General features: G+C 37.5%; 2 protein-coding genes across 2 annotated transcripts; one reads left to right on the forward strand and one right to left on the reverse strand.

Annotated features, from left to right (window-relative positions):
• Nucleotides 1–24,673, forward strand: LOC107270926 (HIV Tat-specific factor 1 homolog). The gene is made up of 7 exons (XM_015746387.2): nucleotides 1–147; nucleotides 370–1,140; nucleotides 1,224–1,595; nucleotides 20,410–20,576; nucleotides 22,239–22,425; nucleotides 23,805–23,941; nucleotides 24,314–24,673. The coding sequence occupies exons 2-7, from the start codon at nucleotides 400–402 to the stop codon at nucleotides 24,423–24,425; spliced, it is 1,716 nt and encodes a 571-aa protein (XP_015601873.1). The 5' UTR covers nucleotides 1–147; nucleotides 370–399; the 3' UTR covers nucleotides 24,426–24,673.
• On the reverse strand, nucleotides 1,855–5,230 carry LOC107270928. The gene is made up of 5 exons (XM_015746389.2): nucleotides 4,897–5,230; nucleotides 3,547–3,819; nucleotides 3,208–3,441; nucleotides 2,925–3,132; nucleotides 1,855–2,840 (listed from the first exon to the last, which is right to left on the reverse strand). The coding sequence occupies exons 1-5, from the start codon at nucleotides 4,931–4,933 to the stop codon at nucleotides 2,591–2,593; spliced, it is 1,002 nt and encodes a 333-aa protein (XP_015601875.1). The 5' UTR covers nucleotides 4,934–5,230; the 3' UTR covers nucleotides 1,855–2,590.
• Nucleotides 24,674–25,096: the final 423 nt, after the last annotated feature.

Below are 25,096 nucleotides of genomic sequence, written 5' to 3' on the forward strand. Positions count from 1 at the left end.
ACTTAGTATAAAGCGCCACCGCTGTTTAACCATTATGAATGTTCTGTCACTTCTAAAAACGTTATTAATTGAGCTTTTACTTAATTGAAGTAAAGTAATTATTAGGAAAATATATATGAGAATATTCTCGGTGTTATTTGCTTAATTGTGAGCACTTACACATTTATAACTTTATTCTAATTTTTACATATCGCTAAACTAACCTCAAATTTCGACTTTTTACGGCGATCTAGAAAACAACTGATAAATTTAATCATTTCTCTAGATAATTGTATAACATGACATATTGCTAATAGCGATTTTAGAGACATTTGATACACAAGAGTAAAAAATTGGATAAATTATTAATTTTATACATTTGCACTTTAGTGAATTTGAAAGGTGATTCTGTGTACTAAAATGAGCACAGACATTAAACAAGTGGATAACACAGAAACAAATGAGGAAACTAGTACAGGTAGTAAAGTGGACTGTTATGCTCCTCACATAAATACAGCCAACAATATTGTTGAAACAAAATGCTTAAGCAATGAAGATAATGAGTCATTAAATGAAAATATGGAATCGAGGAAAAACATGAATTTAAATAAGGATATTCAAAGTCAAGCAATAACAACTCAACGAAAACGAGATGATGATCAAGTCGAAGAGTTTGACACTGATGAAGAGGATGAAGTTGAACATGGAATTAATAACAAATCAAATAAGAATATTAATACGACAGCACCAGATTATTCTAAACATCTGTCATATGAGGGGGATTTGTGTATATATACAGAACCAGCAACAGGAAATCAATTGGTTTGGGATACAGAGAAAAATGCTTGGATGCCACGAGCATCCGAAGTATCTACCAAGGATTTGGAAATCCCAAATGACTCCACAAAGCAGTATGAGTTTGATGGGCAACATTATGTCTATACAGACAAGAGTAGTAATATAACATACAAGTTCGATCAAGATAAAAATGAATGGATTCCAAAAGACAGTGACAAAGATCAAATTGCACAGGTGAGTGGACCAGCTGTAGCAGCACCTGGAGGAGTTTATGGTTTTGAGAATGACACCCATACTTACACGGATCCAAATGATGGATCCATTTATATATGGGACCGTGAAAAAAGTGCCTGGTTTCCGAAGGTATATATAAATTCCATTAGTATATTAAGTTTAAACAATCACTAAAGTTGAATTTTATATTACGGAAATAATTTCTATTACAGGTGGATGATGAGTTCATGGCTAGATATCAAATGAGTTATGGTTTCACGGATCCAAACAAAGAAGAAGAAAATGTAGAATCAAAGGAGAAAGAAGGAAATTTAGAAATACTCCAAAAATTGGACAAAGAACAGAGAAAAGCTGAGGCCAAGAGAAAAGCTCAGGAACCCCCTTCTTGGTTCGAGATTGACGAAGCACATAACACTGCAATCTATGTATCCGGTCTCCCTCTGGATATTACAATGGAGGAACTTACCCAGCTTGTTACAAAGTGCGGCTTGGTAGCACGGGACGAGAAAGGCAAGGATAAGATAAAGCTCTACAGGGATGCTGGCGGTGAACCGAAAGGCGATGCGCTGTGCACTTACATAAAGGTAAGTAACATGAATCCTTTCAGTCCGATCATTGACATAAACAAAAAGTATTGAAATAAATTCATTCAACATTCTCGAAAAACGAAACATAAAATTTAATAAAATGTTAATCTCTTAAATAAATTAATGCAAAGGAAGAATTAAGAAATGAAATAGGGATTTCTATTTGAAATCACTTGCTCTCAGAGGAATTAACCCGTTTCTATCTTTATTTTTATTTTATTTTTCTTAATAAGTAGCAATTCATGTACACATATTATTTTATTACACGTATGCATTTGACATTAAACTGGCGTTTACACATATTATATAACGATGGCACGTGCATCTAGCCAACGTATTTACACGCAAAGCAATGTACTGAATAATTAAACTGATGCAATTTCTGACATTAAACATCTCTGTGCTTAACGCACTATGACATCACGATACACAACTAGTTCAATGCTGATTTGGTTCAGCATCCAAATGCGATTGGAGAATGCATTAATTTGATAAGATGAATGAATCGTCACATATGATTTTACGTGTATAGTTACCTCGAGCTATTTTAATAGAATGATAAAGATTGAGAGAATTTAAATGATTTACTCGAATCATCATCTTGCCGATAACTTCTGGTTCATTGACATTGGCATTTTTTACATTGAAGAAGCATTATCAAGAGACAAACTGTCAAGTGGAGTAGAGTATTTTTATTCATCTCCTTCTATATTGTTATCAATCACTATACAGATACGGCTTCCGTACCTGCTAGGATTAGGTTTCACATAATAAATTATATATCAGTCTACGCGGAATCGTCAAAATTTTAAAAGCCACGTGCATTTTGCGCCAGGACACTCAACGACCTTGGTACACTTTCAAGTTCCAAAGCGATACACGAACGGAGTACACTTATTTAATACATTGACCGCAAAGTCCACCCATATATGGGTGACAGCTATGTTTCTCTCCACGTATGGGTCGCAACGACCGGCGAACTTGTTAACGTGTTAAGTTTTGAAAAGAACTTCTTCAAGCGAAATGTCATTTATCCGTGTGTCAGATTGGGACAAGACATTATTCACGTCGACGAATCCCTGAGCTTGATTTCCAGATCTAATTGGACTGTCGCCGACGAATCCACCATATTCCGTGCCTCTTGGTATAATCTGCGACAGCGGAGGGTGTCGCCTTCCCAGTAGAGTCTCATTTCGGCGTCTCAAACGATCGCTGGGCCTTGCACCGGGGGCCATTCTTGTTCTAGGAACAATAAAACCAAGATTGTATGGCATCTATGAGGATTTAGTTATAAGCCTTGGGGCCTCATGCCGTTAAGAAACTTACAAGGGTGGTGGTCTGTAGCCAAGATTGACACCGTGAGCCCAGTCCTGGTTCGCATTTTCTTGGTCCCAATCTCTTCTCCGATCTGTCTGGGTCCTATTCCAGTTACCGTGAACTACCGGTGGCCTTTTTGGTATACGTTTCTTGCCCTTTCTACGTGGTTTCAATCTTTGGTTTTGAGGAGCGTTCAAGTTCTTCTTACGTCTCCTTCCTGTGCACGATTAAGGATACTAATATGTTTTGCTCCAAATGACTTTATGAATTATCAGACTTAAAATTTTCTTACTTAATCCACCAGCGGGTACTTGACAAACATAGTGTTTCGGCTCAATACATTTTCTCTGATTCCATTTATATTTCAAAATGGGATCCATCACTGCACAATGCCAAGCTAAATGATTGTTGTCCTTCTCGTTTGATTTTGGAAAGTTCATGAACTCCATTTTCTCACCGGAAACTCCCCACTCCCAGTCTCCTTTTCGCCAGTTGAATATGCCGCCTATCCATCGCTCGAGTTTCGCTGTTTAAAAGATTCACTCAAATAGTTAACCCAAGAATTTCTTTCTTATCTAATGCCCTAATTCAATCTTCTCTACCAAACTCAATTTGGCTTCATTCTACTCACTAAAGCGGTCTCCCAACAAATAATTTCTCAAGGTCCGATCTTTGCTCCTATTCAAGACTGCCAAAGTAGCATTCCTGTCCTTGCAGTGAAAGTAGGCTTCCCTCCAAGGCGCCTTACCACCACTCAGATAATAACATTGCCTATTTATTCGAAAGAAACCAATTGGACACGCGTATCGTCTGATTCGATCACTTTCACGTCCTCTTCCTACTTCATTTCTTATCGGCGAATTCACGCTGATACTCTGCGGCTCGACTAAGGCCGCACTTATTCCTGAAACAAGTGCCAAGTGTTTAACTTTTATTCCGTATCACGTGTGCAAACTTTACCGCAGTATGTAGACTCCCATAAAGCAAACGTAACTGCAACAATAAGCCCCGCACTATTTCTTATTCGGCAATATGCCCGTGACATCAGCTTACTTATGCGGCAACGCAACCGCTACTACGGACCAGTTAACTTTACGTGACGAACAATTTAAAAGTCGTTGCAACCGACGGCTCATTCAATGCAAATTTCCCATATACGTTTTATTGACTTTTTGCACATTTATACGCATTTTTCAGTTTGTACAGTTGGACGATCGATTTTATGAATATTTATGACCAGGCGACATGCACGATTAAATTTAACGAACCGGACCTATTGACTTGTTTTCAAAATAATTCACGGTATATCGAAGAAAAAAAGTATACGAAATTTTTGAAATGAAATGTAAAAAATTCATTTTATTTTATCAATAAAAATTTTTATTTTGTCGTCGACTGTATTTTGAGTGATCCTATCACTTAAAAATTACCCAAGAATTCACTCTCCTACTTTCTTGTCGTATCGAATCGTTTACGCGAAGTATACTTTTTTTTCCACGCTTCGTATCTTATCTTCACGCAGTTACACGAATCATTGCAAGGGCACAGTTGTAACTTTACACACAGTGTAAATCCTATCTAATTGGCTAAAGTCAACTAGGAACAGTGTTGCGGCATAACTGAACCAGCCTAAATACCAAAGTAACGTCTTTTGATTCCCATTAGTTCGACTGAGCTTAGAATCTTATGCGTATTTATACCGCCCGCGTTCAAAGGATAGCACTCGAAGCCTAGTCCCTGTCTGCCCACCTCGATCACTTTCATTCATGTGTTACAAGGCTACCTTAATCCACATTTATCACTGAATGCACTTATACGTACTGAGACTGCAAAAAGAAAGTCTCGTTAAATTTGCAAAACAGTTGCGTAATTTAAAAATTCAAAAAAAAAATGGTAAAAATATTTCATCAAATCACAACGCTATAGATACTTTACGTTGCACAGGCAGTAACACTGTAATATCGGGTGAAATGATTTTTACCTGTGACGTAGAACAAAAATAACCAAGCAATCCACATGATCGTTCCCCTCGAATTTAAATTCACCCGTGTTCATAAAAATTTATTTTTTTCCTTCCAAGTCTCTTGTCATTTTCACGCGCAAACCTAGTAAATCACTTGCTCCCTGCGGTCATTGTGGTTACATATTTTTCTATGGACCCATGCGAGTCTAGGTAGATTTTTTTTTTATGTGACACTTTTTTACTTGATCAAACTCCTCACTATTCCGTGGGAGTATCTTTCGTATCGAATAACGTTATGCAAAGAACGTTCTGCTATGAAGGTTCGCGAGAGACTGATGCTGCTACCACTCGGCACACGGCTAGTCGAGTTCTCGATGCCGACTCCACGTATACTTCCCCTATACGACGCCATTCCAATATCCGTGGTGTTTATTGTGCAGCAGCGAAAATGTAGATGACGATCGAATAATTAGTAGGATAAGTTTTGTGAAACGTATATATCGTGAAATTTTTATATAACTTTTGTTAAAACTTAATTTTCACATGTCAATGATCAGTGATGATAATTTGATTATGTATTGGAATTTATTGTTTTATTAAATTTTTTATTTTGACAATAATTCTTTTTACAAACGAACATAATTTTTCTTCATGGTATACTTATGCTTCTTCTTGCCTGCCCATGACATACATACATACTTTCCGCCTCGTAAACGTCAGCGATCTTTCACTACTAACTCCAGTAGATCGAAAGTTTATGGTGCTCGATGGATCTTGAAAAATGGTCACTCGGTCCTTTACCGTGTTGTTCATTTATATTCTGCAAGAGCAGCACCATCTGGATTTATGACTCTGTGATAGCTTTTATTTATCTTGGACGATCTACTCTCGCGCTTCCATCGTTCGTAGAATTTTCTTGTCGAACGATGTTTTGATTCGACATGATAACGCAGAAGAGCGAATATCCGTCAGCTGCATCCAAATGGAGATCCGTATGTACCGTATTGTAAAATATCGGTATCGCAAGAAGTTCTCCGGTGATGAATCTGACACAGTTTTTTCCTCGCTCGAACAGAAGAACCGTACGTAACAAGAGCCAGTAGGATTATCTTATTTATCAAAAAAACAATAGTGTTCCCTCGGCAAGCAAAATGTTGCAATCTAAATCTTCGTGTAATCACAATGTAAGATTAAAAATTATCATTTGACTATTAAATGTTTTCCAAATATTTGTCATCTTATTGCTCAAGTATTTGTAGGTCCAATGTAAGTCTCTTTTTCTTTTTCTCTCGTCTCAAGCATAATTACAAATCTAATTAGAAGCTGTCTAAAGAAAAGCGAGCATCGTTGTTTTTTCACCCATATTAATTATTTTCATTTCTTTCCATTTTTCATACGAGCAACGTATCGCGCCACACTCCCAATAAATCTCTCGCACGATACGTACCAACTCGCACACCCTGTAGATATAACTAGACGATAATTTAAAGCATGACCCTCGAGTCATGCTAATCGTATATTGTCAAATGCTTTTCACACCTGCGAGTCCCTGAGATTTTTCAAAATCCTTCGTGTTAATGTCAATCCTAGTTAACGGGTACGTAAGTCGTTGGCCGGTACCGAGCGCGCATGCGCGTCACCCGACGGCCTATGCAATTTCCGGGAAAGATGCAAAAGAGCAACGAACGATGCCGTCATCGAACAGACAGAATCGGCTGATGCATTCATTTGGCGTTGGGCCATTTGCCAGACGGTATCTCACGCGACCAGTGTCCATCCTCGATGGTATTTTCGAATTGAGTTTAACGACGACCCAACAAGAAAGCACCGCCCAGGAAATTATACAGCACGAAATGATATAGCGTGCCAGACTCTGTGGCACTGTACGATAATAATAATCCTTGCTTAAACGTTGTTAACGTACAGGGGGTACACGGGTCTAGTGGGGCTATTGTTTTGGTACAATTAATTCCTTGTGTGCTCGGGGCTGATATGGGAGGGTTAATAATACCCTCGTGATTCATTGCTTATTACGCGCTTGTGATTACGGGAAAGGTCGAGAATCGATAAATTGTTGTATCGTATAGCCGTGCTCTGTTGGAGGATAATTGATTAATTATCTCGTTACTTTCCACGTGATAAACGCACATAGTCGCGTTATACTCCGTGCGTTAATTGGTCGATTGCTCGTACGTTATTTCAATGATAAAAATTAGTATTTTCAGTTGCTTTTTTATCTCCTGCACTCACACACAGTTTACGAATTGCACGTTTATCGAATATATATAGACTTTGATTGTCGGCTTATTTTTTCATGATAATTTCTCTATATGATTTCGCTCTATCGTCGTGTCATTACGTTATCGTCAAGGCACGAAGTCGTTATAGGAAGCGAACCGACGGAGTCTAGTGACAAAGTTTCCAAAGCAACGACCAATCGCTTTTCTCGCTAGTCGCCTATACGACATGTAACGTACTATGCAACGTCTAAATGCAATCTCTCACTTTGAGCTCGAGTGCACTTTAAATAAAGTTAGCGACTTGGCGATAATCGCGACTCTCGATAGTTTTTATTTAGACTGGAACATAAATCGCGACGCGCGGTCGCTGTCAGTCGCGTAACTGCAGGTTGCCGGTAACTTTCAGTCTATTTGTTGCTCTTTATTCTCTTAACCCTGTTCATACTTTATCGTAGGATCCATACCGATCTGTTTTCTTTTTTTTTTTTTTTCTTTCGGTGCCTTACTCCCGAGATCTCCCGTGCGTTTCTTTTATTTCCTTCTTCGGTATTTTTTTTCTTCTTTCGTCATCGTTATTTTAATGGCGAGTTCGTTGATCGGCCATCTCCAATAACGAACGTTTCGATCGTTAGTAATTTGCTTTCTCAAATTATTAGCTCGTAGCGTATCCCGACCCTGTCGCTCAGTTCGGCCTCACGAGACCAACGGCGTCGTAGAAACGAAGAGGAAAGTGAAAGAGAAAAAAATCCCTAGATCCTTAAAGTCTTGGTAACAAATTGGACAAGTACGTATATATATATATACCGCATTGTAGCACCTATTATTCGTTGAATATCTTTTTATTCTCCGTAGTAATGCGGTACTCCTCTTCTATGCGTCTTCTTGCTCTTGGTCGACCCTAATAACCGTTTAAAATTTCTTTAACGTTTCCGGCATGACGCGAGCAGTTTTCACAGAGATGAGAAAGAGAGAGAGAGAGAGTGCCTCTTTTTTCTCTTATTCTTCATCGTCAGACACTTTACCCGCTTTGATCCACCCACGACTTTTATTTTATTCTCCATAACTGCCATTCATCAGGTACCGACTTCTATTCTTTGCCTTTTGCTTACAGTCGGTTAGGAATATCTCGTACACCCCGGGTAACATGACAATTCTATGAGCTATTTGATGCGAGTACTATCGGTAAATCTGGCGAATTCCAGAATGTTCTAGAAGTACGTGACAAGTTTTAAACCCGTTCTTTCCGTCGTTACGTAGCTTACTATTAGCCGCACACGATATTAAACTCGGTACGTATGTGCATGCGTGGACTCGAAGTCAAAGGGAGAACCAGACTGTTTCAAAACATGTCCATATAAGTGCCCGACGAAAATAAAAAAAGTAAGCAGAACCAAGAGAAAAAGCACGCTCGTAACTTTCCGTGTGTACTTGAATACACTGAGGCATATAGGCGTACATACGTATGTTCGAAATCCGCGCGTATCGTGCCACTGACAATGAGTCACGAGTCACGGAATCACTCGAGGATACGTATAGATATATATCCACGTTTTCATGAGAAGGTACTTGGCGATGTGCCAGACTCCTCCAGATGTTGCGCCACGACGTCCTTTTTCGTCAACGTATGTGTACACGTATGTAGAACGATCGTAACTACATGTGACGGAATGCTCAAATGGTCGGTACGTTCGATTTTACACAATGGACAATAATGGCGTCTAGACTAATTCCGCCTGCGGTACTTTGCAGGGGATCTCATTTCCCGTCGGCTACTGGGATGAAAGTATGTGGATCAGGATCAAGGGATGAGGACACTCATTATCCGCGAATGGAAGTAGACGGTAGTGCGTGCGATCGACTAGTTTCTGAACTGGACTCCAGAGCTATTGATAATTTACTGTGGCTGCTACACGTGGAGAGTACCTGGTGAACAACCCATGTGGAATTTCTGAGGTCAGGAATCATAGGAATTCTGCGATCGAATAATGCTACTTCAATTAGATGTCGGCTGTCTGTCTTGTTCCACGAATTCATCAGGGCTGTTACGACGCGTTACACTGTTTTACCTATTTTGCTTGGAAATTTATAGAGAAATGTTTTACTTATTTTAGTTTATCTCGCGTATATTAAGTGATCTACGTCTTTACTGAGGCTACAGTCCCGAGGTCGCCGATACACTTGAGATTTTATATTTTTTCATATTTCTCGACGATGTAACGGGTACTTGGGTTCTCGTGAGATATATTTAACGGCACTACTGATATTTATGGGAATTATCTCATCTTTACTCTTCGTGATACTTTTGATATGCCACCGTGAAAATAACCATAGCTACGTACGGTTCGTTCGTATACACGTAATCGGATCGAATGGAATTATGAGTGCGAGTTTGGTGAGACTTACCGGGTGTTTAAAGTATATTCGTACAGAAGGCAACGCGAACGGCAGGAAAAATATTTCACCTGTCACTCCTGAGAACTTTGAATTTGTCCGATGGCTATCTCGATCAACGTGTCTCTCGGTTGGATTGTACAAAATAAATCATGAAACTCGAGAAGGAGTTCAAACTCACGTGTGGCTGTCTAGCAAAGAGAGAAGTTTCACGAGTGGATGATTTAGTGTGTTTAGAGTTGAAATATTAAACAAAAAAATGAAGAATCGGGGAACTCGTATAAAAATATTTTTTGACCGCGAGACTAGTTAGAATTTGCCACTTGAGATACTCGTAACTCGTAAGGCAATACCGGCAGCTGGTTCTGATTATTCACCCTTCGCATGCCGATCTCTCGAGCAGTCGTAAACTATCCGCTTACGCAGAGTTAATATCAACAATTGACCTTAGTATTGATTGACCTATCGTATAAATCGACAATCAGAATTTGTCCGGTTAAATTTGAATATTGAATTTTTTTATTTCATGTACCAAAATTTTTTGGGCCTACGTGTACAGTAATAATGACAAATTATCACGAAGTTTGACAGGATATCAATTTTTTATTTCTTTTTTATCGGGCAAATATTCACGCCTTCGTATATGATAATGAGAATCGTTGATAACGGTGGCGATTTAATTCATTAATAGAACCAAGTGTTCCTTGACTCGTACAAAATATAATGTTAATGCATTCTGACAGTTTCTCGCTATGGCATAAGAGCGATTGATAAGATGCACCGTAATGCATTTTATTTCACAGTTATTTTATCTATATGGACTTAACGCGTGTGCACATAAGTGTATATGGTATGTACGTCCTACGCGCATGCGCCGATCTAACGGCTTCCGGTATTACCGATAAAGATTATGAGTCCGATTAATCGACTCTTGAGACACGTGTAAAATCGAAACGTTCACGCATTTTCGACGATTGGCGTCATGATGTTTTTGCAAAGTAGCCATAGCGAATGTCACTGATAAGAGTGACCCAATAGCGATTATTCAATATTGTCGTTAGATTACGACGCTACAGTTGGTCTACGAGTTGGAGGTATTTTTTTTTTGACAGATCAAAAGCATTGAAGTTTCTAACAAGGCATACCTGTCACTGCTTAAAGATGTGTAAAGCATGCATATGCATGGTATTATACTAAATATAATTTATTTTTATATTTTAGCATATATTTACGTCGTTTTATCGAAACACGTGTGACTTCTTGAGAATTGCATTGGTTGCGAACTGTCAAAAGAACACATTGAACTCTTGGACCGACTATATGTGTCGTTACTAATGCTCGGATAACTAACATCCATAAGATCTTGTCTATAAGAAAAGGACATTTACTTTTTCTAAGTACTTGAACATTTTTTATTTATAGGCCTTTCGATTTACTGTATTTTATTAATGTTTTTATTTTTCGGTACGAATGACATTTTTTCCTATTGAATTTTTACCGTCGAGAAAGATATCGCCACTTTAGAAGATAAGTTAGAATTCCTTAACCATGTCAATTATCCGTGTAGCCCGCGGCCAAGTGTCATTAGAAAGTGCAGGTCGTTACAGTTACAAATGTTTGTCTCTAAAAAAAAAAAGATAATAAAATAAAAAAATTCTCAAGTATACTTGTACAAAGTACATATGTAAAATACCTGTATACATATGAGTATCTGCGTTGTATTATACAAGAGTATCAAAAAAGTGTATACATGACACGTGACATGTAAATTCTGGCCGAGTCATATAAATCATAATCCATTCAGTAAAGATAATATATTTTTCGCGACGTTCAGGGGCGGAACGCTTGATTATATGCCAGACCATTAGAAAATTCTAAACTCGAAACTTTTACGGTTTGATATCAATTAGCCAATGGATTGTTTTGTATAGTAATAATGATTATCAGAGGCGACTGTACGTAAGAATGTTTGGCTCGATGTTTTTGCTGTTAAAATACAAAATGCAAATAATGGCTCGCGGGTGCTAAACGGTCGCTGAATTTATTTGGTTGTATTAAATACCCTTTAACGAGAAATTTGGATGGGCGCCAGGCTTCTAATGATGACTGACAGTTCGCTAAGTAGTCCTCGGCATGGCCGAATAATGTACCTGTCAAATGTAAAGCGTCGCGCAAAGCCTCTAGTCTCGAGTCTCGTTATTTCATTACGAGAACTCGACTCGTGCCTAACGATGATGGATGGTCGCTTGGGTAAAATCATTTCATTGACTAATCGCAGTCAACACCTTTTTCGACTTGATGATTACTGACGATTTTCTACCTTTGACTTCTATCAGGAGCCTTGACGGGTTTCTTTGCAATGGTCACGATGAAGGGGAACGATAGGGTTTTGACTTCTAGATCTCAATGGTGTTGTTATATTGGTAAGGGGGTAGGCAGATCTATTGGGATCGTTCGGGGCTATTGTACCAACGTTGAGGCGTTTATTTTATTTCTGTCTCAGAGCTAACTTCAGTTAGTACGATGATGCTGATTAACCCTGTACCTATATGAAAACGAAGAGCGTAGATTGAAATTCTGAATTTAATTAATTATTTCATTTGTCTTTTAATCAAGCTTTGGATTATAAAATCTTGGTGATATCTTCCTTTTCTGTGGCTGGCATCAGTTAGCAGAGATTACGAAACTGTCGATTCGTTGCAATAAGCGGTTCATTGTAAATTTAAAATTCGACTTTTTCAATATTTTGCTGTATTCCGACGATCGTTAAATATTTATTAAGAAGAGCGGATATTATGATAGTATTTGTATGCTTATCAAGTATTGAAGATATCATATTTACTGGATTCTGATAAATGTTTCGCAAATATATTACTTTTTTTAGACCCAAGTGCCACTTCATCCGCGTTATCAGTGTCAATACTTTAGTAAGATAGCAACTTTAATTAAGTAGAGTATCGAAATTGAATAAAAAATTTTGTCAGAATTTATTTCATGAATGATTTACCAGTTTGAATTTTTATCAACGGGGAAAATGAGGCTGTGGTCCAGACCGTTCAATATGTACCAAGCAAATGAAAGCCAATGTAAACCAACGGATTATATTGACAGTGTAACAGATACACGTGAAATAATATGAATTGTTGATAACGTTCATAAGAAGTTTATAGCGCAGGGACAATGCCGTTAAACTGGAGCATAGAAATAATAATGTAAAAAATACTGGGTGGCCTACAGAAATAGGGTTTATGCAGTTTTGAATGTTATCAATACTTATAAGGTATACCTATTTATGAAAACAGAACAAATTGTATTTTAAACCTATGGAATTTCTGTACAATCAACATAGATTATAGCATTTTAAATAGTACTATACTATTCACCTTGAAATTCGCTATATACAGATATGCCCACCTAGACCTTACTACAATTTACAGTAAATATGAAAAATATCGAAATTGATTTTACACTACAAATCCAAGTGCGTTCTATATCCTTTCTATGGTCACTTTCTAAACACTTAGAGGTGTATCGTTTTAACGTTTGGATACGTGCAAATAACAATACACTTGTAAGCATCTAAAAAGTGACTATCACAGAAAAGATAGCGAATGACACAGTTTGTTACACACTTAAATTCGCAGTACAGTGCATCGACTAGGCACTAACTCGCCGGTGACACAGTAAAAGGTATTTAAAATCGAGAGAATTCATTGACTTTCAAGTAATGCATAAATTATTGTAATTAGACATTAATCGCGGAATGCGCTGTACAAAAGCAATATACAAGGTGTTTGTGTACAGCGAATGTACGTTAACTTCATGCGTGAAATATGTGAATGAATATAAATTTTTATCCACAAAAGAATTTTTTTCTCCAAAATGAAAACAAGTACATAATGTTATCTAGGACTAGTCGTAACACGTGGAATTAGCACAATCAAACTTGATTCTAATTGTAAAGCATCTAAGTGGAATCACCCTGTATGCTATACAGCATATACTAACAGTGTATTTCGTGTGAGGAGAATCTGTTGATCATTGACATCGACCTGCATAGTTGCCCTCTTCTTAATGGATGTCAGTCTAAAGCCTTGCCAATGACCATATCGTAAGAATCTTAACCATTCGGAACTGAAGTTCTTCTGAAAAATAAATAAAACTTTATTTTGGATGTATCTATGTGTCTAACGGAAAAATTCAAATCTATGTATAGTGAAGATTTATGCTAAGTGGTATCTACAAGTGTTTATCTGGTCAGTGGTTTAATAGTGTTTTACCAAAAATATGTATCAATACTTAGTGCATTATACCACATAAATCAAATATGTGTACGGTCATGTAAATATCAGTATCAAGGTATAGTATATTATTATAGTGTAATGTTCAAATCAATAAAGTGATTGAGAGGATCAGAACACAAAGAAATCAGGTTTGTGTCATGTATTACGAATGTTATGTACGTATTCCTTGAGTTCCTTACTGATCTACAATTCGCCTGGATGCACCTGCTTACTTCGTATTATATCACCTAAAAAGAAACAGTATAGCAATGACTATACCGATTTGACATTGTGCAATTTGTAAAAAAAATTTTGTCTGTATTTTAGGTATATTTTATGAATTCAGAAAAAAACAATATTGATATACTTTATATATTAGAAATAAGAGATGTAAAATAATATATGGTAGATTAGAAATCCCTTGATACTTTGAAATCACATTTCATTAGGTCTAAGTTTTTGTGCTACGGGAAATATGAATAAATGTTACTAGCACGATCATAGCTCTAGGGAAAATACCATAACCAATGATTTTTTTCCTTTCAATGCTGCCAGTTAGGCTTTGTATGCGGGAAATAAAATACATCTGACTGTTATTATTTTTTTCACCGGAACAGACAAATATTTTTGATAAATATATCAACCGATTTCACAATACAGTATCTCGTCTAATTAATTACTATGCGATCAGGATGCATCGGAATAGTGAAGTATGCTGTCTGTCCTGTAAACGGAAATCATCGTCAAGTCATTGACCAGCGCTACAGTCTTGCGATCTAAACGTATTCCACCTTGTACCGTTGACCTGAATTGCGAAAAGCATCAACTCTTCCAAGAATAGTTGACATCAAGGAAAAGCGACATAGAGAAAACCAATATAGGATACATATTTATATGCCTACCTCATAATGTGGAGTTAAAAAATTAAAAGCGCCTATATATACTCGTTGACTGCTAAACCGTACTGTACAATGTCAGTTAATGACGCCACCCTTAAATACAAAATTATGTAAGAAATTTAGCCATCCCTAATTAAATCCGATATATAATATTGACATTTAAATCAAATGCAATGAAAACTATATAGGGTGAGTCGTTTAACTTGACACAAACGAATATATCAGAAACGAAGCTTTTTACGAAAAAAAAAAGTTTTCGAACAAATTTCATTTAGTTTCGAGGGAGAACGAAAGTGCCTGTGCCATTATTTTTTTAGCTCGGTGGTCTTCAAGGTCTTTCGAAGGTCAACTTGGATTTTTTAAATGGGAACCTATATTTTTTATTGCAGATTGTTATGCTGTAAGAAAAATCAAGTAACTTTTGTCTGAAACATTTTTTAATAGAATTAGTATTTTCAACAAGAGAAGAAAGAAATTAACTAAGGTTTTTTTCTAGCTCAAAAGAGTTCGAAAATGCGTTGATGTTGAAGGACACCATTTTGAACACTTATTATAAGATTATTAGGTAATACTAACAATTAATAGGTTATTTACGCAAGAAAACACATTAATTAATTTTTTTTCTTCTCTTCCTATTTCGTATCTACAAAATCGCTATACTTATTAGTAATCCCGGGGTCTACGCTTGAAGTTGAAATAACATTGAAATTACTGGTCCTATTAACACATTGACAGCCGGTGTGGTACGAGGCATTCAACGCCTGAGCGCCGGCACCGTAGCGCGTAGAAACCAGCGTTTTCGCGGGGCCGGCTGTCAATGTGTTAAAAAATGTTTCAGACAAAAGTTATTTGGTTTTCTATATAGCATAACTTTCTGCAATAAAAAATATAGGTTCCCATTTAAAAACACACAGTGGACCTTGGAAAAACCTTGAAAACCGCGACGAATACAAAATAACGGCACAACATTTTTTTCCCCCCTCGAAACCAAACGAAATTTGTTCGAACAATTTTTTCGTAAAATGCTTCCTTTCCGAGATATTCGTTTGTGTCAAGTTAAACGACACACCCTGTATGTAAAGTTCGTCACTCTATACGTATCATTAAAGGTTATCAAAATTCATTCGAAATATCAGCCTCATTTTCGAAATACAAAAAATTACATTATATAACACTGCCAACCAGTATAAACTTATTAAGGGGTTAGGCCACTGTAGAGGCGGAAAAAATCGGCAAATTTGTGAATTTTTTTTCAGCGGAACCATGAAATAAATCGGAGTTACAAAATAACGTCTTTATTATACAAGTAATAAACTATAAAAAATAATTTTGTCAAAGCGATACATGTCAAAATGGCGACTACATAACATTTCTCCGATAGCGCCTTTATTTCTACGATCGAACCAATACCTCCTTCAATTTTCAAGCTGCGATGAAAAACCAAAGGTTTTTCGATTATTTATGAGAATAGCTATAGACGTACGTACGATTTTTTCGATATATTGATTTTTGCTAAAACGGCGCGTTTCTAAATCAAAAAGTATACAATGCCATGAGAAAATCGTCAGGAAATTGTTTATAAAGAAGGAACTATGCAATATAATGAAACAATCCTACGTACTGCTACGTACTGCTACGTACTACGTACAACGTAATACTAAATGTACAGTTAAAATTTCAAATTAATAGGTTGAAATTTGCTTGAGTTATGAGTTTGAGTTTGAGTTATGAATTTTGAGAGAAACGCGTTTAAAGTTTGTAGAAAGTCAGGGCATGAATAATATGTTTCAATACCTAGAATACGAAAATTAAGTACTTACGAATTTTTCACGTACCTACATAATTTTTCGGAATATAATTCTATAGATACTAATGTATCTTTTTATAAATTAAAAAAAAAAGTCGACTTTTTGAAAATCCTACAGTGGCCTAACCCCTTAACGAGACAACGCTAATCAAGAACTTGTGATTGATTGACAGTGACTTTTTAAAAGGAAAAAAAATGATTAGACAGTAGGTACACAGGTATGCCTAATGATATTCTTATTTTTTATGTATCTAGACTTTAATAATCAGTTCATTTAATTTGATTCACAGTAAGGTATCGTATAGGCGTTTCAAAGTTTATCATACGGTTAATTTTCCAATTAAACATTAATGTCCCAAGACGTTACGTGGCTTCGTTATTTTCCAAGGCGTACAATAATACTGCACGTAATTCAAACGTTCCTCAATGAGACCATTCTTATGCACGGGATGACAGATTCGTACGGTTTCTCGGTAAACGAGGAGAATCTTTGACAGCGCCTCTTACGGTTTACGCAAGCAAGTGTACTACCCGCATTAGATTTACTGGAAGAAAAATTGAATCAGGCTGCTCGTCTAATCATGGTCTTTAATTACTAGAACGAACGAGCAGTGGTCAGCAGTGTTAACGAGAGCATATTGAGTGATTATAATTTTCATTAAAGCGACACCAAGAACAATATTGGCCACCGTGTACATTTTTACAAGGATACGTAAGTAACAGGGCACACCGTACGGATTCAAATATTGCATAGCGTCATCGTGTTACGCCTCATCGTAAAAATTCGTTTGACTACGGCATAAAAAATTATTTGAGACTTACGTCACGTATGTTGGGTGTACGCTTTTTTTTTTTTCAGTGCTAACGACCAGTGGGAACGCTGAATGTCATTTGGTAGCCAAATAAAAAAAAAAAGAATAAATAAAGGGTACGTAATTGAAGCCCTCGAATTCTCAATGTTAGATGGGCGATGCTTGGTGAAGCGCAATTACATTCAATTATTATGAATATTTCCGTTCGATTAAACGAGCACCCGTCTAATCAATTTATGAGACACGTATAACTTATCAACGCCATACACGGGTTATTAATAACAGCTTCATTAAATCCAAACAAATTGAACTTCCCTCTCGTGGTCTTTCATATTTATTTTTATCTCGTTAATTAATTGATCGGATCGTAACTTTTGTATTTTACCGCCAAAATAAAACTAGCCCTCTGACGGTGCAATTGGTTACTAGAAATTATCGTAGAGTTACGTCATTCTTGTTGTATCACATCACACATAATGTATGTACCTGTCCAAATTGCACGGGCCATACGCTATATTGACTATACTTAACGAACTTTATTATAGGAGTGACATTGCTTGCAAAATTTCCGGAGTCGCCCTTATACCATGACTGGATCGTATATAACGATTAACCAAAAAAAGAGTATACCGATAAGATAATTTATAATGATTATAATTATAAATAAAATATATATATATTATAAATAAAATCGTTATTTAGTAACTATACGTTCTTACTGCGTTACGCTCTCATGAGATGTAGGATTTGCACGATTATGATCTTTTTATAATTTCCAAGTATTTTAAGATCCACATAGAAGACGCATGTGTAGGCATATGTTGCCTGATGCGAGATACATAAAGCTACCATTAATGGCCGCAATCTAGGATGTGGTCTATAGACCCACGGGTGGTCCAGCATAAGGAGTCTGTATATTCTCAAGGATACTAAGAGTAGACTCAAGTATGAAATCAATTCAAAGACGCATCTTAAAAAAATGTAAGCAAATTACGCTAATGCCCGATGATAAAGAGTATCTATATAGAACTTAATAATCGCATGACGTATAGGCAGGTTAAGATGGGATCGTCAATCTATAAATAATCCGGCATTGGCTGGTGACGATCAAATAAACGGGATCCGCCACGATGTCAAGGAAATGACAAGAAATTTATCATTCTAATCTGTAACCATCCACGCCATGTTTATTTAGACGAACGGAACAAAGGGATGCCGATAAAATTTGTAAGAAAAAATTTCGCGATTATTTATCACGGCGCGAAATTTTTTCCTGTAAAATTATTACGCTCCTTCCAACACGTACTGGTGTATATATATATATATATATACGTTATGTTATGCATGAGCTGGAAACAGACAGCCGGGATACGCTGGCGTCACTGCTGAGAAATTTCAGGATGGTTATATCATCGTTTAAGAGAACGATCTGGTTATGAAGAAATATACCGGAAGGGTTGTGGCCTGGAAACCTTTAATAAAAATCTGTAATCTTGTGACCTGATGTTACTTCACGTTTTTATTGTTGTCATTCTTTTTATAATACTTTGCATCCCTGGTCATTTATTTGTTCGGTCATTAGATGTCGTGCGGATCGATTAGAGTGATTGGATACTCGTGGTAATTATTATTTATGTGAATATCAATTATATTAACTCCAGTATGATAATCGATCTAATTGTAGAATCGATACCGATCGGTTTACTGTTTACTACACGATTCACTATTACTACAGGCTTATCATTGATCGACGCGTCCGCTACGATGATTTCATGCTTCCATTCTGGAACGTGACGTTTTACTACCGAGCCTTAACTGCCTTGTAGTCTGCATTTCTGTTTATTATTTTCGCCATTTGTCTCGGGGCTTCGCGCACGTTCAACGTGATCATTTCCCAGAATCCGACTATTTCCGGAAGATAGTTAAATAAATTGAACTAGATCAAATTTAAAAATCAATAATCACAACATTCCGCCAACGTGCATTATTACGATGCCCATAAGTCAGCTTCTGTCGAAAATTATTCAATCTTCAGTGACAATAATTAATTTAAAAAAAATTCACAATTACTCTATCAATGACCGATAACGAAAAATCGATACGTCGCAGGTATCGAATAGATTAATTTGTTAAATAATAATTAAAAAAAAAACTATATCCTATTCATACTATTTTTTAATAGTTGACTCATATATATTCCATACCGCACCGGTGACTTTACTGCAGTAATAGGCTACAAGAAAATTCATTACTGTCAGAACAATGATTATACTTTCCGATCCACTCGTACGTATACTGTGCATAGGCGTTGGTATTAGGTATAAGATGGGAAATAAGAATGAAAAAATTAAATCCTTGGAGAAGGTGTGTCCCGTCTGAGGCGTGGGTTCATTCTGGGGACGATGTTAAACATTTTTCTCACTGACAGCTCACCGATATGCTGCAAGCCGATAAATGCGTGGGAGGATACGTGTATATACGATATACAATATACGCTATTCCTTGAACTCAGTCACAATTCAAGTATACTTGAAGCAAACCGAATGACCCTCGAGCGGTAAAATCAATCACAGTGAAAGAGTACATTATTCCATTTGTCAAAACATTTTCAACTGGTTTACTTAGAAGGTTCTTAATTTCACTTTTCCGTACCCGTAATCGATGGAATGTTACTTGGGAAAATAATTCACCAGAAATTTTGTTTACATTCATCTTATAACTGACAGGTCCAGTTATAACTTGACGCAAAAAAAAGAAAAGAAATCCGGAATTTAGTCAGAAACCGCGTCCAACGTCGTAAAATATTGACACTGCTTCTTTGATTTTTTTTTCATCTCCATTCCTGCCAGCTCAGTCAACATCGATTACAGATCACGAACGTTTACATATTCTCTATCTTTTTCGAAGCCACCGTCACGACAGTAGTAACGATAAAGTCAAATCGTATGTAGACCATAAGGTTTGCTCTCATAATAAACCGTAATGGAAATCTAGTATGGTTACCACAACAAGATAAGTTTATGTACCTAAAGTGACAAGTTGTAGGCTACGTAATGGTATTACTGTATACGCAATGTAAATATATATATATTTTTTCAGATTGAATCGGTAGACCTCGCTCTGAAGGTTCTGGACGGCTGGCAAATCCGAGGGAAGACGTTGTCCGTGCAGCGCGCGAAATTTCAAATGAAGGGAACGTACGATCCAGCACTGAAGCCAAAACGAAAGAAAAAGGACAAGGAACGTTTGAAAAAGAATCAAGAGAAGTATGTCGTATACGTTTACCAGGTGCATCAACTTTCTTCGCCGCCATTTTGGATGCATCTTCGCACAGCAGCTTCATTCGTATTGCATCTATCAGTGTGAACTCGTCTTTTGACTCCTCTGACCAAGTCTGGCAGACAGCTTGGCGTTTCTCCTTCCTGTAAAAGCAGTTGCAGGCGTGCCACAATTGTTTATCAAGTATATAATCAGTATATATATACTTGCATACGTATGCCAGTACATAGATTTCTCATACCTACTTATCATCTCTTCATCTCCACTTTACCAGAATACATCTGTACGCGCGTTTCGCGATATATCGCATCGTCGAGTAGAAACAGTGGAAGAACTGTGAAGAAAGAAAGAAAAAAAGAGTACAAAGGGTGCGCCGTCTTTTATCGTATTTGCAAAACGTACTAGGACCTTTACGAGGTGTGTCGTGTAGCGGTCTGTTAATTTAACGTTCACGAATTTTCTTCACGAATTTACCGTGAGCGCAAAGATTTCATGTGGGGATGACCAATGAAACGCTTACAGGACTGTAAATGATACTTAACGATTGAAGTACAGGATAGGAGGATAAGTGTGGAACAAAAGTACATGGAGTTGTAATGTATTCTATACTCCGTTCCTCCTTTCTTCATATTCATGAGTCCTCTCGGTTCGGTGCTTATACTTTTCCATCGTCTTGGCAGCCTCCAGGCCAGTATGGCGTGCGTGCAGTTCGATGCCCGGTCTGCACTTTGCGAAACCAGTTATTTACAGAGCGCACTCTGTATACCGGCTAAGATCACGAGGTTGCCGGAAATCTGTTGCGATAACGGTCCCACGTCTGTTTCCTCAGTCTGGACAGACAAATCTTATGCAATTCACGACTCTGTAGTATCAGGCGCGATTAAGTTAAATTTATGCAGTCTCTTCTGATCTGCACTCAAAGAGGTAGTGTCGTTGCGTCATTATGAGTCATGATTGCACTAGATATTCATCTTTCCCTGAAAAAAAAAAAGGAATTAGACATCACGAGCAATTGGTAGGTGTGAATAAATATGGGGTAATTTGTCGAAACCGTGTCTGATTATACGTTTACACGTTGGTGATGTCTATATGAGCGCCATGTTTGAATATTAATGACGGCTCTTTGTGTCCAACTATAAAACAAGACAGACACTCTATATTAGGACTCTTGACGTTTCTTCAGTAAGCAAACCATTGTATAGTATATATTGTCTTGGTAACTTTGCTTTCTAAACTAAAAGGGATCATCTTTTATTATTAGAGTGAATAGTTCAACCAAAAAAAAATATCACGGCCATTGCCACTAGTCCCTAATGACTTGGATGATCATGAACCAAAATGCCAAGCCACTGTGTAGCCATTAAGAAACACGTTGCGCTATCCCAGCAGGTCGTTAGCATTGTTTAATCTATCGTAAAAAAAAAAACAGAGTTTAATTCTGTTTTCGTTCGCGATATACGACGCTCACCATTCCGCCATTATACTTTGCATAAGAAACTTCACGCGAAAATACCCCACATGGCGTTTAGCATGTATTTCTATTTGCATTCAAATCGCCATGGTTAATAGTCTGAAGCGCGTTACCATATGATTATCATATGTTGGATGTACGATACGTGACTACTGTATAATATTTAATGCTTTTTCAGGCTATTCGATTGGAGACCAGAAAGGATGCGCGGCGAGCCGCAAAAGTGCGAACGCGTCGTGATAATCAAGAATCTTTTCGCACCCGAGGATTTCGACAAGGAAGTTGCACTGCTCTTAGAATATCAGCAGGACATCCGTTCGGAATGTCTGAAATGTGGTGATGTACGAAAAGTCATAATTTATGACGTAAGTGAAACATTTTTTCTTTTTTGTCGATGACAAATTTTGGGATTTTACCAATATTAATTTTATGCGAGGAAAAATAATTATTCTGACTTCGTTCATGAAAAAATTGGTCATACTTTACATTTGATTTAGGATGGGAATCGGTTGACGCGTTACTGGATTTCGACACAGACGCTATGTGCGTACGTGACTGTCGCGACGTCTACCTGTTTGGCTTGTGTGATCTAAAAGTTTAGTTTGAACTACTGACGCCAGGAGGGCTAGTGTAGGTGGAGGGTTGCAGTCTTTGATGATAACTTTCACAAGATGATTCGCTTTGTTTGTTACGTTGCCAGGGGAACGAGAAGAAGAATTTAGAAGGCTGAAACATATTTAACTTGCTTGTCTTGAACGTTCGTAATACCATGAAGAATATCAGATTACTAGGCGACTGTTATTAATTAAGTTGTTATAACTATTTTACTTGTTTCTAAAATTGTTTGCAGTATTTAGTCTTGGACTTTAAGACAGACCATTGTTTTAGGGATCCTATTGCCAATGGAAGGACAATCGGCTCTTTGTAAGCTTTTATTGAGCTAACGGAAATTGAGATTAGAAATCAGCTTCCTAATCCTAAGCACAGTCTTTTATATACTTCTTTTATGTTTTTTTTTTTGTATCTTTTTTATTAACGTTCACTTCACCTTGAAGTTTTATGGCGGTTCTTCTTTCTTAGAAGAGGAAGAGAAATACCTGTTTACAAAATGTTGCCATTCCATTCTTTTTTTCTTGCGAATGAATTTCCGGTAACCGGTAAAACGCGTCTTGTGTTGCATCGTGTCACGTTTTGTGACATGGCAGTGTAGTGTTGTCGATATATTATTTTATACGGCTGACTAATAAAAGACCGCTCGAGGTTCTCGATCAGTCGTGATACCATCGTTACGCTGTGTGAATAAGAAATGATTTCAGATGGTCTCTCCCTCTCTAGTGAGGGTATATTGCACGTGGGCGGATTTTTCAACGTCAGTTCTATTTTTCTCTCTGTGCACTAGACCAAGAGCACGGCACCGCGACGGAATTCTCATTTGGCATTGAACGCTCACGTGTATATTCACGGTTGAGACGCGACATGAGACGCAACACTATGGGTGTGTCCTTAAAGGCGAATTTATGGGGTTAGGTCATACCCTTTTACTGATTTATTAGCGTAACGTCTTTTTCGAGGATCTTCTTTCTTCTCCTGCGTCTATAAGAACGCGCTCAGACGACACGAGTAGATATTTTTAGACTCCATGGGCTACGACGTTTAGATTTATAAAAACTATACAATTTATACTCACGTGTGGTATTAGATTGCCGCTGGATTGCTTATTACATAAATACATTTTATATTACAGAGACATCCTGAGGGTGTTGCACAGGTAACGTTTGGTGAACCCTCGGAAGCTCAGGCATGCATTCAGTTATTGAATGGACGATGGTTCGGACAGAGGAAAATATCGGCTGAGATATGGGACGGTAAAACCAAATACAAGTAAGTTCCTTTGGTGTTGAACATGTTTCTCGATCGGTAAAGTGATTTCCCCATGCAGTATTTGTGATAGAGAGCGGTTTTATCGACAACTGACTTTGTGTTACCGACAGTCGGTAAGAGTGTTTACCTATTGTTGATAAATCGTCTTTGTGTCGCTTAAATATTTTTTGATACTGGGTAAATGGAGTGGTAAAATTTTCCGTGGTATTACATGAATTTCAAAGTAAAGAATCTTTGGTATTTATGAATTGTTGTAATGTCTTGCGTTAAATCAGAACACGTATGCTTGTTACATTCGAGTCGCGATTTCTTGAGCGTACCAGAACGCCTCGATGATCTGTTTTCAATCCTTGGTGAAATTCTTTGCCTTAGAGTGGCCGAGACAGACGCCGAGATCGAAGCGCGATTGGCCAAATGGGACAAGTTTTTGGAGGATGAAGACGAAAGAAAGGAAGCTGCAAAGAACGCGGCGCAGTCGAAGTGAAGCCAGAAGTACACCCAAGAAACATTGCACACCTTTCAACATCGAAAAAATGAAGTCCTTAAATCAGGAAGAGCGTCTCTTGATTTCGTATTACGAGTAATACTGGAAACTCGTACAACCCCGATAAATCCTCAGAGACATTGGCTATACTTTATAACAATAAATAGCCCATTCTCGATGCTGCTACATTAGTAACGTCGATACTAATTCTTGTAGTAACGTAGGGAAATAAAGGAAGATAATTTTAACCGTGTATAACAACTCAACGTTCCAAGAATGCGTGAAGAAAAATGATCAAATCATATTCCTTCCATGTAACATTCCACTCAAGTTCCATCGAATTGCATGCACCATCCTCTCACATTCCACAATGCCAGCGTAATTCAGTTGAAAATCGTACGGGAAGGATTCGAGATCCAGCAACAGCTTACATCCTTGACCATAAGGAGCAACTATTGAAATAAACGCAAAGGACCCGAAATCAGAAGTCGAAGCTCAGCCTGGAATACGCGAATCGGAATAATGGACGCCCGTGGATGGTAGGAACCAAGGAGCAAGGAAAGATCTGTGGAATCTCCTAATTTGCTATTTCGACATTCCACACGAGCCGTGCCTGTTGCGCGGCTCGTGGGACTTCTCTTCGGGGGCGACTCGGCGATCTGTCAAAAAAC

Source organism: Cephus cinctus, unplaced genomic scaffold, assembly GCF_000341935.2.
Source record: "Cephus cinctus unplaced genomic scaffold, Ccin1 Ccin1_scaffold0857, whole genome shotgun sequence".
Classification (NCBI taxonomy): Eukaryota; Metazoa; Arthropoda; class Insecta; order Hymenoptera; family Cephidae; genus Cephus; species Cephus cinctus.